The 15,711-nt window shown below is 38.4% G+C and overlaps 1 protein-coding gene across 1 annotated transcript; it reads left to right on the forward strand.

Annotated features, from left to right (window-relative positions):
- Positions 1–1,159: 1,159 nt before the first annotated feature.
- Positions 1,160–9,938, forward strand: grxcr1a (glutaredoxin and cysteine rich domain containing 1 a). The gene is made up of 4 exons (XM_038305846.1): positions 1,160–1,716; positions 5,569–5,808; positions 5,898–5,963; positions 9,618–9,938. Exons 1-4 carry the CDS (start codon positions 1,318–1,320, stop codon positions 9,795–9,797), a joined length of 885 nt encoding a protein of 294 aa, XP_038161774.1. The 5' UTR covers positions 1,160–1,317; the 3' UTR covers positions 9,798–9,938.
- Positions 9,939–15,711: the final 5,773 nt, after the last annotated feature.

Below are 15,711 nucleotides of genomic sequence, written 5' to 3' on the forward strand. Positions count from 1 at the left end.
AAATCAGTTTTTCGTATCTACTTAGGTTATCTTGTCTGTGTGGTGGGAAACATATTTCTTGCTCCAAACCGTCTTTGTTTTGTTTAGGTTGACTGAAAAAAAAAATGGTCTCAATCTTCTTGGGTAACACTAAGACCTTTTTTAATGAAAAGTTAATGGGACCAAAAAAGCCAGGGGACACTAGGGAGGAATAAACCAAAAGTATGACGAGGATCCAGCAATGAGTAACTGAACAGGAGGCGTCTATATCATTAGACAAACTTTTTGTAATGTTGTTTTTTATTTCTGCATTTTTTATTTTATTTTATTTTTTCCTACTTGCTTTGATTCTGTTTTAGTTTCCTATATTTTAATCATGTAAAGCACTTTGCATTGTCTTTGTACTGAATTTTGCTATACAAATAAATTTTACTTGTCTTGCCTTGCCTTGCCTATATGGGAGACAGAACAATGGGAGGACTAATTAGCTGTAAGGGAGCAGGTGTGGACAGAATTAACTAGTAGGGAGCTTAGGGAAAATACAACACCAACTGAATATAAATAAATATGGAAAAGAAACCAATTACAGAACGACATCAAAGTGTAGCTGAGAACTTAAGAAACTTAAAAATGGAAAAAAATGGCAGAATCATGACAGAATCTATTTAAATGATTGGATCATGTTAATTATGAAGTAAACTAAAATTAATGAAATCATAATTTGTTAGAATCTGAACTAATCTGACTTGTTATGTGACTAGAAATTATGGTAACCTTTTCGGAAGCAATTTAACAAGTTAATCTTTGAAATAGAGCAAGATTATTACCACAGAAATTTTACTATAAAAAAGTCCAAATAAATCTAATTAGAGCTCCAGATCTCTGTCAGTGGGACATAGCAATCGGGTCCAAATTAGTAAAAGACTTAATCCTGCCGCTTCTACAGCTCAAACCTCAGGAGATTCCTAACCATTGTATAACAAAATATTTGAATTATTTAAAATAATGAAGTCATGCAATAAAGTCTTCTGAGAAAGCTTTAGTGAAAACTCTGTAAATTCATGAATAATTTAAAGAACCCTATCATTTTACTTGAGATAAGCTTCCCGGGTTGCCATGGTAGGACTGCATACATTATTTACTGGCTGCGTCAGTGTGACTGCTAGGCAGCTTACTGGCTCCCACTGGTTTTTAGATCCTTTCACACAGCGAGGATTAAACCTGCTAATAATCCATGGCTAACAAAATACGTGGCTGAGCTGGATTTTCACCTGCGAATGAGAGGCAAGGAGTCGGACAGCAGTGTGCTGGACCATGTAATGTGGCAGAGGGGTTCAAATGGAGGGGACAGTCATGACAGAAGGACCGGAGAAGCCACAGAGGCGGGTGAGGTTCCGGGTGGCTTCAGGGAACAGCGGCCGGGTGCTGAAGGAGATGTTTAAGGATGAGGTGCCCTCGGACTCCCTGGATTCAGACTGCACCAGCAGCTCGGACGCTGATCGGGCCAGCACCCCTTCAACCACTGGAGAGATTCACGGGAACCTTTACGGATACCTGGGCTCAGAGCTGGATGACAATGAGAGTGAGCCCGATGAGCTGCTCCTGTATGCGGGGGCCACCAAGGATTGGATGTTCACCACCAAGAGGGTCAACATTCTAAGCAAGAACGGGACGATCCGAGGGGTCAAGCACAAAGTCAGCGCAGGTCAAGCACTCTTTGAGAACCTTCCTAACGGTGTAAGTACCTGTTGGTCATAATCCTGTTACTACCTTAGTGGTTTTAAGACCTCCGAGTCCCAGATTGAATCTACTAAGCCCTACAAAAACACATTCAGGAACTTTCCATTACTTCCTTAAAGTCCATCATATTTCATTTGATCTGAAAGACCAACTTGAAGAGTTGCAAAATTTTATAGTGAAAGGAAAATAAAGATGCCTCTTAAACTTATTTTTAAACGAAAAGTTTGAGTAAGTTGTAGTATTCAGACTGTTTCTCAAACACTGCAAATAAAAGTCTGATTACATTATTTTAGATATTGCCAAACTAGTTAAGAGAGTACAGCCGTGAGGACGACTCACTTAATCTCAGTCCAAATATAGCTGCTCTGTCAAGGATCTCAGAGGTTTGTTCAAAAAATTAGTGAACAAAATCCACATGTAGACACATGAGACATGAGGAAGACCATCCTCTTATCACATTACTGCTCTATTTGAAAGCTACCACTGCACATCACCCTGAGCGCACCATTCCAATGCGGAAACATGGTGGAGGCACTGTAATGCCATGAGGAGGGTTTTAAATATTGGTGAAAAAAAAACAAGTTTTAGAAGTTCCTGAAGGCTTGAGATCTGGGCAGATGTTCACTCACATATTGCAGGGCAGACAGTCCTGCTTTCACTATGCTTCATATCAGACTAAAATACTAGTGTACATAAGAAAAAATACTGTAGAGATAAACCCCTAAAGATTAGCAGCTGGAAGCAGTTTTACAAAACTTTGAATCTAAAAGGTTTAACACAACAAGTAATGCACTTTTATTAATTATTGGGAAAAAAAGAAGAAATACACAACTGTTTTACAACTGCAGATCATTCTGTGTTTAAACATCACAAATGTTTCCAACGTTTTTATTAATGTCTGTGTTTGTAAACTGGCAGAACTTTGGTTATATGAATACTTCTGCAGTGGACCTTATCTGTAGCTACAGAACCAAACAAAAGATCACCACCAAAGGGTGAGGTCACTGTGTAATTAAAGATTAATGATGCATTTCATTAAGTGTTTCAGGAGAAACTAATCAGGGTAATGTGTTACTAGAAAGTAACGTTTTCTAGTATCATAGCAGCACTGCTGCATGGCCCTCCTAGATAACCCTGTGTGCAAATCACAGATTATATAGATAGTCAGAGCAAACGGTTACCTGAAGATATCAGGACCACTGATTGCCTTTTCCTTACAGAAAGTGATAAAATCCATATGATGAGGTAGAGGCCTCAACTGAGCAATGTCAGAAGTTAGAAAGAAAATGAAAATATATAGCGAAAAATGTCTCTAAATGTCTATGATATATAAAATTAAAGACTAATTTGGGACAAACTTGATACGTGATACTCATTTTGAAAATACAACTATTTACTTTGTTAAACTAATCTGTATTTGTTTTTCAAGTACAAACAGGGACAGATCTTTTTTCTCAGGAATCTCAGGAATTTAAAATACTACATTGTACAAATTATTTTTTGTTCAGCGGCAAGCCACTGACTCCCCGTAAACTCTTGGGAACTCCCTGTTATGTTATTGCATTTGTTTGGGAAAGTTGAATGGAAGGAAAAGCTGTTAGAATAGGACACAAAAGTTGAAAAATTTTGCACAACTTTTAGATTGTTTTAAGATTAAACCAATACAAGAGCTCATGAGAGATTTCCAAATATTGTGGAGTCAGCGCAGTAGGAGCCACCCCGCACACTTCGAAGGCTAAAACGGTTATATTAAGCCTGTCCTGAACTAAAAATAAGATCGTATAAGTTTTTGGAAAGATATTATTAGGTTTCTATCTGAACTGCTTAAAGTAAAAGTCCCATTAGAGGTAAAAATGTATCCAATAGAATTTAAAGCATCACAGAGGATAACTACATTAATAGACTACGGACTTCTTCAAGCCAGAAGATCTGTTGCACTATGTTGGAGGAGCATGGAAGCCCCCTCCATGAGACTGTGGAGAAAAGAGGTTGCAAGCTCACTTGGACTGGAAAAGCTAACATACATTGCAAAAGGCAAACAAAGGGACTCTGAGAATCTATGGGAGCCATATATGAGGATTGTAGGGACTGAAAGTGGAGCTCAATGATGGGAGTTTTGAATGGATTTCTTTACTACAGTTTTTATTCATATATTGCTACTTTTCTTTTTTATGTCTGTGCCTTAATCTAAAGGGCATTGTATATTTTTGCAGCTGGACAAATGCAGGTTTAAATGGTGAATGAATGAGTGAATGAATGTGTATATAAATACATGTTACAAGGTTACGTTTGTATTTTTTGTTGTATTAAAAAAGAGAAAAATCAATAAAATATATTGGAGAAAAAAAAGATCATATAAGAGTTTTACCTGGTCAAAAGTCCTTTTTAAAGATTAAAATTTTACATCTGAGTTGGAAGTTCAGATCTCAGAGTCACAGTGGGTTGATTGAGGTCTGCTGTGAAGTTTGAGGGCAGTCATTTGCCAATCAGAGCTGAACAGCTTCATGGAGATACTGCTTTTATTTTTCAGTTGGACCAGATACCTTCCTAGACAAGCAAAAGCCCCAACCATAATGAAACAACCACGGTATGACTGTAAAATGACATGTGAGACACCGACCAAACAGGCTGCATGGATCCACAGGTTAATGCCTCCAAGCAGTTTGGCTTAAGCAGTAATTCTTGCAAAGGAGTCCAGAGTAATAATCCACTGCACATACAATACAGCTCTTTCTCATTTTGAGTTGGTTAAAAAATTTTTGGAAAATATATTTTTTTTTCTGATGCAATTTTTTTTGTGAAACTGCTCTTTGGTTATCCTTCAACTTTAAATGATGATCATCAAAACAGAAATTAAAGATTGAGATGAATGTGAGTTGTTTCTTCGAACAAGATGAGTTTCACTTCTTGAATTGGATATCTAAAATAAAAAAACAAATGTCCGGTAAGCCCTACAAGCCTGAACAAGCTGCCTCCTCAGTTCCTCCTCATTTTTTGCATTGCATGGAACATCTTTGCTCGTGCATGCCAGACCGTAGAGTGGCAGGTACAAAGGAGAAGAAAATGGGAGGAACTCTTCAGATCTTTGGCAGGGTTTCAGGATTGCTTTATGTGTAAGCTGGGCAAACCTGGACGTCCTCGTGCTGACAGACTAGGATTAAACTAGGCTGAAATGGGAGGCGGATTTGGAATCAGGCGCTTAAACAGTGCGACACGGTGTATTACTGGAAGGGGTTTAACTGTGATCTTACACCTGAAAGTTTTTTTATTTTGCAGAATTTCACATAGGAAATAATCACTCATATAGTTGAAAACTGGAATTTAAAAACACATTATAAGAAGACATCATTTCATTACTTCACTCTGAGATGCAGAGTATTTTTGAGGGACCCAAAATATTGGACACACCGATTACTATTATTTAACTGTTTAGTATTTCTGTAACATAAAAAAACTACTTTTATAAGGGTTTGATTTGCTCTGGTATATATATTATATATTATATCAAATGCTTCTGATATTAAAAGCATAATTTGTTTCTGTTTTAGAAAAAAAAAGCCTTGAAGACTACTTTGAAATTAATAACACAAAGAAAAACCTCCCTAATTGATATTTGCAACTAGATTAGGGGCCTTGCATCCAATGGCATGTCCTAAACAAATGGAGGGTCTTTTCTTACTTTCTCCAAAGAACAATCGCTGCTTTTTGTGTGATTGTTTGCTTTTTTAATTAGATGCATTTTAATTGGGTGGGGGGCAGCAGGAAAAAAAGGAATTAGAAACACCATTGACAGGAAAATGCACCCAGGAGGTATAGTTTCAAAAAATGATGTTTTTGGTCTTTCCTCAGATGCACTTACCACTGGAGTTTGGACGTATAGTGATCTACACCACCAGTTTCCGTGTGGTGAGGATTACTTTCGAGCGATGCGAGCTGGTCAGGAAGATCTTCCAGAACCACAGGGTGAAGTTTGTGGAGAAGAACATTGCTCTGGACAGCGAGTACGGGAAGGAGCTGGAGGAGCGGTGCAGACGTGTGGGGGAAGCCCCCTCACTGCCAGTAGTGTTCATTGACGGACACTTCCTTGGGGTTAGTCCCACATGCTGAGTCCACATATTTGGTTTTCTGTGCTTCTACTAATAATTGTTCTTATTAATGCATTGAAACCTGTTTCACAGGGTGCTGAGAAAATACTTGGCATGAACGAATCAGGAGAGCTGCAAGATCTACTGACTAAAATCGAGGTGGGTTTTTCCCCACAGCTAGTTTTAGAAAGAACATTATCAGAGATTGTTACTGAACAGATACATTTCCCAGGAAAGAGTTTCAGTTCGATGGACACAAATGATCCATTTTAACCATTGCAAATGTCCCAAAGCTTTAAAGTGAATAGATTTAACATAGGAAGTGAGGTGTCAAAAGTATTAATGTTTATTACTCAAGTAGAAGTATAAAAGTTCAATTTTTAAAACTACTTAAAGTATTAAAGTAAAAGTAATGCAGGAAAAACAAATTAAGGGCAGATGCTTTAAAGCTACAATTCTGAATGATAACTTAGCATCATCTTGAAAAAACTATTTATTTTGGTGTGCAGTGAACAACCAGTCCAACAGGCCGTAACTAAAATTAGCTTAAATTAAACAAAACTAACAAGTCTATATTTAAAATGCAACAAGTAGAAGGAATAGCAAAAAAAAAAAAAAATGTAAGGAGTAGAAGTAAAAAGTTGTCTAAAAAATAATTAGTTGAATAAAGTATAGAGAGCCAAAATTTCTACTTAAGTAAGATAATTAAATATTTGTACTTTTTTAATTGACACCTCTGCATAGGAAAAGCCATCTCCTCTCTCTCTCTCTCCTTAATAAAGCATAGCTTAATAAAAAACTACTTTGACATTGTTAACCAGGCATCTATCTTATTTGAATACATTAATCAAAAGCTGTCATAAGAAAGGACAGAACCGTTCAGGATAATGGAATCAGAAACACCAAGGAGCACTCACCACTGGCTAGAGAAAACAACAATAATCTGGCCCTGATAACTGGATGCAAGCACCTTAAATAGAGATAGGAGCAGGTGGATCAAATGAGAGGTAATGAGCAACCGGGCAGAATTGGACAGGTGAATGAAATGAATAATTAAGCTCATCATCAGATCATGAAAAAAGCAGATGGCTCCATGAGTTTACAGAAATCCCATAAAGAAATAATTTGTTCTCCCCTTTTTTTTATAAGGTTGGAAACTGAGCCCTCCAAAAAGAGAAACTGCTTACAAAGCTGACATTTAGTTTCTTTAGCCTCCAAGAAGGGTGCTGCCCTGAAAGGTCGTTCATACATAAATTAGCCTAAAACTGTCCCACAACATGCGTGCTTTCAAGCATAAAAACAAACTTATTCTCAGTGCTAATTTGGTCAAATAATAAGAGAGTGACATTTTAGGAGGCACACTCGTTTTCTGTGTAGTGGATCAGGAGAGGATCCACAGTAGGCCACTGCGTATCTGAAATATTAAATCAATGCAAGATGAGAACTGTAAATGTTTAAAATGCCCAGAAAACAATGATTCCCTCCTTTTGTTATGTCACATCTGTGAGTTTTAAAGTTCAGGTGCTGGTCATAAAATTAGAATATCATGAAAAAGTAGATTGATTTCAGTAATTCCATTTAAAAAGTGAAACTTGTATATTATATTCATACATTACATACAAACTCATATATTTCAGATGTTTATTTTGTTTAATTTTGATGATTACAAATGACAACAAATGAAAATCTCAAATTCATCATATCAGAAAATTAGAATATTGTGAAAAGGTTCAAAATTGATGGCCCCTGGTGCCACACTCTAATCAGCTAATTAACTCAAACCACCTGCAAAAGCCTTTAAATGGTCTTTCAGTCTAGTTCTATAGGCTACACAATCATGGGGAAGACTGCTGACTTGACAGTTGTCCAAAAGACGACCATCGACACCTTGCACAAGGAGGGCAAGACACAAAAGGTCATCGCTAAAGAGGCTGGCTGTTCACAGAGCTCAGTGTCCAAGCACATTAATAGAGAGGCGAAGGGAAGGAAAAGATGTGGTCGAAAAAAGTGTACAAGCAAGAGAGATAACCGCACCCTGGAGAGGATTGTGAAACAAAACCCATTCAAAAATGTGGGGGAGATTCACAAAGAGTGGACTGCAGCTGGAGTGAGTGCTTCAAGAACCACCACACACAGACGTATGAAAGACATGGGTTTCTGCTGTCGCATTCCTTGTGTCAAGCCACTCTTGAACCACAGACAGCGTCAGAAGCGTCTAAAGAGAAACAGGACTGGACTGCTGGTGAGTGGTCCAAAGTCATGTTCTCTGATGAAAGTAAATTTTGCATTTCCTTTGGAAATCAAGGTCCCAGAGTCTGGAGGAAAAGAAGAGAGGCACTTCATCCACGTTGCTTGAAGTCCAGTGTAAAGTTTCCACAGTCAGTGATGGTTTGGGGTGCCATGTCATCTGCTGGTGTTGGTCCATTGTGTTTTCTGAGGTCCAGGGTCAACGCAGCCACATACCAGGAAGTTTTAGAGCACTTCATGCTTCCTGCAGCTAACCAACTTTTTGGAGATGCAGATTTCATTTTCCAACAGGACTTGGCACCTGCACACAGTGCCAAAGCTACCAGTACCTGGTGGAAGGACCATGGTATCCCTGTTCTTAATTGGCCAGCAAACTCTCCTGACCTTAACCCCATAGAAAATCTATGGGGTATTGTGAAGAAGAAGATGCAATACACCAGACCCAACAATTCAGAAGAGCTAAAAGTCACTATTAGAGCAACCTGGGCTATCATAACACCTGAGCAGTGCCACAGACTGATCGACTCCATGCCACGCCGCATTGCTGCAGTAATACAGGCCAAAGGAGGCCCAACTAAATACTGAGTGCTGTACATGCTCATACTTTTCAGTTGGCCAACATTTCTATAAATCCTTTGTTTTTATTGGTCTTCAGTAATATTCTAATTTTCTGATATGATGAATTTGAGATTTTCATTTGTTGTCATTTGTAATCATCAAAATTAAACAAAATAAACATCTGAAATATATGAGTTTATATGTAATGTATGAATATAATATACAAGTTTCACTTTTTAAATGGAATTACTGAAATCAATCTACTTTTTCATGATATTCTAATTTTATGACCAGCACCTGTATTTTGTGCTAAAAGAGGCTTCGAAAGGCTTGTGACGATGAGGAAAAGGAAGCTGGTTTTAAAATTGTTCTACAGCAGAAATCTGAAAAGTGTGATTTGATGGTATTTTACTACAGAAAAACAAAAGACTTTACTGTCTACACATCTATAGACACTGAAATATTTGTCTATTCTTCTTAGCAAAATAAATCCAGATCTTTCAGATTGGAAGGAGAGGGTTTGAAGGTTTTTCTTCAAACTAAATGCTAAATGCAAGGTTTCTATAATGTAAAATCTTCTTAAATGTCAAATACCCTTTTTTCCTTTACTTTACAATACAAAACCCCTTGTGTTGGTTATGACTTTTAAATAAAATGTGTGGAAGTTTGTTAATGTGATGTCACAAAATGTGGAAAATGTTTACAGGGTGTGAACACTTTTGCAAGACTAAAACCCAGACAATGTGGTCAGAGTATAGTTCAACATCTGTCTGAATATAAAAACAAAAAAGTGAATTAAATCACTTTGTCCTAGAAGAAGCTTATCTTTTCCTTTTCTGCTGCTAAATTAATAAAAAATCCTACTTATCACAGTCATCTACAATTTTTAACTATTTTCTATTTGTATGGGAATTTTTGCATTAAAAAATCAATCCAGGCTTTATTTACACATGTGATGTTTTTTAATGTCCAGAAACTAAAATAACTTTTTTTTTTCCCGTATGCCAGAGGGTTCAGCTTCCCCAGACGTGCCAGACCTGCGGAGGCTTCGCCTTCATCCCCTGCTCAATGTGCCATGGCAGCAAGATGTCTGTGTTTCGCAACTGCTTCACAGACTCCTTCAAAGCCCTCAAGTGCACTTCCTGCAACGAGAACGGCCTGCAGCCCTGTGTGAGCTGCAGCCAGTGAGGATGCTGTGTGCCTGGACCTAAAAACAGGAACCTGACATGGACCAGAACAAGGACAGTGAAACACACCACAGCAGGAATCTTTCTCCACGGCCATCATCATGACAAAAATGGACATTTCTAATAAAATCTGTCAACTTTCTGATTGTCTCTGTGCCTCTCAGGTTTCTTCTGAAAAAACATCAACTGAAGTGTCACGAACTAGCCTGCCCTCTGGGAAACACAAGCTTGTTAGTCAGGAGGCGCCTTAATTAACAAATCTCTCGTCTCTAATCCTGTATCAGACACGGTTGTGGGACACTCGGGACAAACGGCGAAAGTCAGGGGCTCAGTTTTCAGACAGTCAAAGGAGGCAAGCTTTGCTCACAGGGAAGCTCAGAAATCAATTGAGGCTAAACCCTGAGAGAGAACATTAAAAGGCCCTCAGAGCTCACCATGGAAAAAGCAAAGTGTGGGTCTCTTTTTATTTAGGCAAACCCTTAATCGTTTAATTTGAACCAAATCAATACAGGTACATACAAAAAATGAGGAAATCTCAGGACATTTATTTATTATTCATTAATTGCAGTAATTCAATTCAAATATGAACCTCATATATTTTATCTGGATTCATTAAACACATAGGGACATAATTCTGGTGTTATTTGGATTATTTTGATTTGAAGTAAGCTCATGAGTTGACATATGAAAAGGTAGTATAAATATATAAAATCAGATAAAAAAAACCTACAGAAAATTATTTCCATGCTCTTTACATCTGTAGTTGATCTTGCAGAGTAGCACCTCTGAAGGGTTTAGGTCGGGCCAAGGATTTCTGATAATGACACAGCCTTTGTTCTTGATAAGGCTCAGTGGATTGACATTTGAACCCCTCCAACTTATCCTGAATCTCCAGCAGCTTACACTCTGCATCGCCCAGCTTTTTAAAACTCTCTACATTTTGAATGAAAAGCCAAATTGTCATGGAAAGACTCACAGCCACTGAGCAACATCCAGTCCTTCCCCTTGAAGCCCTTCTGATATCTGCTTTTCAAAACAGGCCTAACAAGCAGTGGGAGACGATATCTGGGTTACGTCTGCATCTGTGTTGAAGGTCTCCTTCCATCTGCAATCTACGCCTTCCAAATCTTTCTCCTCTTTTCATTGAGTTTTGTTTCCCTGTCCTTCAGGGCTGTATTTATCTAGCCCGAACAGCCAGATTGTCTTCCTCGGGTGTAGATCAGTCTCCACTGTAAATCATATCCGACCAATCACAGCGTGGGGAGGCAGGCCCATAATGCAACACTGCTTTTCTGTAACCATAACAGCCAGAACTACAGCTGCAGTTGTGCAATGTTTTCATAAATCTTTAACATTTCCTATTTAATCATTTATATTTTTTGTTAATAAATACTTTTTTGCGTCACATACATAGTTGCCTGATTGGTTCTAACCCATTTACAATGACAGCCAGTTACCCCCGCTGCCTGCCGCCTCCCCTTTTTTTCCCCTCACGCTTTTTTCCCTCCAGTCAATTTTCCATTTATGTATTGGACACTGAATTCAGGGAAATACCCGTCTTTAGCAGCTACCCTTTATATTATATTGATGAATGACTGCATTAAAGACGGTGAACTTTGAACCAACAGGGAGGCGTTCCAAGGACTGTGGGACAGAATCACACCACTCCATGAAAATAGATAAATTAAAAGTCATTTATTTTACTAACTTTCACTTCTGGCCAGACAGATGGGTATAAGGAACAACTTCCGAATACAGACGTCTTTGATGTAGGACAATTATAAAAATAATCAGTTGTGCTTACAATTCACTTCAGTAAAATGGAAACTATTGATTGAAATCAGTGCATGAACATTTACATTATTCATAAAATAAAAGCTCTAGAGCAGAAGTTCCCAAACTTTTTAGCTTCTGACCCACAAAATGGTACAAACATTTCTACAAAATCAGTCCATCCCTGGTGTAATATTAAAAACAGCATTAATAGCAAAGGTTTTGTCCATTTGTAAACAAATGCATTATAAATATAATATAAGCAGGTATATTGTTATGATTAATTTCTGATGAAGGACCTTAAGTGGGATCTACCTCTACAGAGACGATCAGCAGGAAAAAAAATCATGCACAACAAAAACTATGGATGTTCACAGGCAATAAAACATTGGTTTAAGTCACAAACAAATACAAGTTTATAATTTTTCAATTTGCCATCTCATCACTTTAGGCTCCAGGTCAAGTTGCTGCATATTTTAATGTATTATTTTAATAGATGAAACCATTTACAGTGTGAATTGTTTTTTAACTTAATGTTGCACTTTATCCAGTGTATTTATACATGTACACTGCAAAAGCCATCTAGAAATAAGATATTTCTTAAATTAATCGCATTTGTCCTTAATTTGATTTCCCCTAGGAATTAATAGTTTTAATCTTAACATAAGATCATTAAATATTATGCCCTTGAAATAAAACAATGAAATATATATATATATATATTTTTAGCTCTAAATTGTCTTGTCCTATTGGCAAAGTGTCTCACTTACCTTCTCAATTAAAGAAAATGTGCACTTATTTTAAGAAAAAAATGACTTTTTTAGTTTGCAATTTTTTTGCAATGTAGGTTCTGGTCCCTGTTTTTGAAAAACGACCAGATGAAACCCCAATAAAGCTTTTAGATATGAACTAAATGAAGTAATAAGTGTAATGGGGGGGCATATAGCATCCTCTATAATCTTTGGGTGACACATAGATGGTTTGAGATTTGGCGCGACAAATGGGCAGCTTCCCTGAGTGGAATAACATTAAAAAGGGTTGATAGAAAATATCAGTCATTTTTTCATCTAAACCAGTTTTCTATTTCTTTTGCACATGCACAGTAAAAAGAAGGAACTGCACTTTGTCTCATCCCATCCAATAAGCAGCAGCATGCCCTGGAGGGGACGTCTCCATCCATGCAAGAACTCAATAGAATCAAAAGCCACCGAAGAATTAAACATCTTTTTTTTTTATAAAAAATGAAATAGTTACACATTCTGCCATGATGGAAATTTGAATTTAGTGTTAAAGCGCCAGTTTCTCATTCTTGTGAAGATAATCAGAAAAATAGATTTTCTTTTCTAAGCCCTGCTTAATGTGATCACCATAACTGTATCTCTGCTCACATAGCCGAAGGAAAAAATAACTGTTGCTTTAAAACAGAGAATAATAATAAATGAATTCATTCCAGCTGTGAAGATCAAAGAGCATCTGTCCTGAATGGACCAGTTACCACTGCATGTAACCCCGCTATCACACAGCAAACTGTAAATAATAGAGAGAGAAAAAAAATACAAACTACAAAACATGAGCAGTAACAGCACATTAATCTCAAAGCAGGCTAATTCTCTACAGGGAAATTAAGATTTAGAAATCTGTATCAGAGCTTAAATGATCTTGGCCCCCTTCCCCCCTGATGGTTTGGGGTCTCCGGGTTTACTTATGCCTCAGGCTGGCTCTATGGCTTTGAAAGGAGAAGCAGCACAGCTCTCTATGCTGTCATAGCCCTGTACAATGCTGCTTGAACATGATTAGACAAGGCAGCACCGTAAAGAGGCTAAAAGCGTAGAGAAGAACATGATGATGATCTCCTCTTCCCCCTGCGATTCAAAACATATATTATTAAACTATTTCATCACTGCAGGGTTGGAATCCATATAGGTGATAAAAATGGTCAGAAAAAAATAAGCTGTAATAGGATTAAGTATGATGAGATTCTGGGTTTTGTGAAGACAGGCTTGAAGTGATGGAGAAAAGGGGAGCCCCTGTGAAGGCTCAGTGCGCCCCCTTCTGGAGGATGATGGAGATGAGAAAACAGGAGAGGAGGAGGGGGGTGTGAAGCAGATATACAATAAAAAATGTCCATAAACACTATTATTTCTAAATGCATGCACAATAATAAAATTTGTGCATAATGGATGATGAAAGTCTCCTTTCAGCGTCCAGCTGCTGGAGATGAGATGATGCATGTTGGTGATCTGCAGGAGCGCATCGACGCTCTTCTGATCTCTGATGATCTGATCGCTATTTTTAATTCTCCAATGTTCCTAAGCGAGCATGTGGTGTGTGAAGACGGTGTGACATGGAGGGGAAAGGAGATGGACAGCATTACAGCTGACCTGGGGATGGGAAGACGAGACATGACGCCGACGATGCGCGCAACACCCAGAAATGCTCACACAAAATTTAAAGGTTAATAAAATAAAACCTGCAGTGGTGGGATCGTCCGCAATGCGTCCGGCTCTCCAAAGATCTGCGAATAAGGAGAATGTTAAAGGTTATATCAGTGGAGTAACGCAGCGCGGTCCGGCGGCGGCGCTGTGCCTAATGTTTTTGAATGGTCGCTCAATGCGCAGACTGGTTGGAAATGACTGTTTTTATTGACGTCAGCGTTCTGGCTCTCTCTCATCTCCACAACGGCACCATCTAATGGCTTTTCTTTGCAGTTAACCTTCTTAGGTTCAGGCTGCAAACGGGGCCCCCCGATCTGCAGGAAAGGAGGACATATGGGGCCCCAGATGGAAACATCTGCAGACCAAAATATCTCCAATCACAGCAAAGGTACACACAGTGGAGAGCCACACATTACCAGAGAGATTAGGAACTGTCTGTAACTACATGGATATATAAGGGCCTCATGTATTGGTTTTTTTAATTTTTTATACAAAGTCAACCTATTTTACTCTAAGTAGAGTATTTACAAGTATAATGAGTGTAAGCCTGCTCAGGTGTTGGAGTCAATGGCGTAACTATCAGTAAGAGGGCCCCAGACCTCTTAGGGGCCCCGTCACTGACATATGGTTGGTCCCCTACTCAGTTAGGGACTAGGGCATCTCCTTGCAGATACAATGGTGCGAAAAATTCCTCTTAAATCCACCTGATATTTGATTGACTGACCGAACTTTATTTATACCCCAACGCATGGCAGATTCCAACAACACCAATAGCAAAGCAGAGAGTGGTACTTTTAATTACCATGTTAATAACTGTGTATAGTTCATTAGACGGTTGGTGGTCGGTAAAAAAAAAAATACACTCATATCATATGTTTCAAACCGCAATAAAGATCTTAAAAGAACAATGTATTTGAGTATTTAATTTTTTACACTGCAACTTGGATTTATGGGTAATCCAGAGAGTAGATTAAAACCATAACCGTTACGTACAATGTGTTTGCGACGATGGATACCAAATTAGAGGTTCTTAAGCGGATTCCAGAAAAGAAAAAGGAAAGAAGAGCTGCTGGAAGAACGTAACAAATGTCCCAAAATAAACACGTTCTTTCATAGAACCGAAGAGGGAGAGGGGGGCGTTGCTACTACAGTGAGTGAAGATTGTGACCAGGAGATGAATGGAGAGAGCGTGGGTATTTTATATGGGGCCCACCTAGATTACGTTGCTTACGGGCCTATTGTTGTGTTGTTACGCCATTGTTTGGAATTAAAAGGTCTGAAAATTTTGACAGCCATGTAGTGCAACTTGGACATGACTTAGCTGTCCATCTAAACCTTATGGACAAAGGATATTCTCCTGAGGACCAGAATGTTCACATTTTGGACAAAGAAGGCAGGTGGTTTGAAAGGGTTGTGAAGGAAGCCGCTTATGTTAAGCAAGAGAAGTCAACCTTAAATAGAGGGGGGGGACTCGGGTTCCAGCTCTTAAAAACCTACAATGTAGCGTTGATTCCTTCCTAATATCATCTCAATCATCATCACCATGCAGTGGACTAAAACATCTCGCCTGGTCAGCCAGGAATACAGTGACCCTAACGACTGCCTTTCAGAAGCATACACCAGTATCAGGTATTGTAGGCTAACAAAGACCTAAAGGACTCCCCATTACTTAGGGGTGGAGCTGTTCTTCCGGTTTAATTTGCATGT

This window comes from Cyprinodon tularosa, unplaced genomic scaffold, assembly GCF_016077235.1.
Source record: "Cyprinodon tularosa strain WSP-4 unplaced genomic scaffold, ASM1607723v1 ctg568, whole genome shotgun sequence".
In the NCBI taxonomy this organism is placed as follows: Eukaryota; Metazoa; Chordata; class Actinopteri; order Cyprinodontiformes; family Cyprinodontidae; genus Cyprinodon; species Cyprinodon tularosa.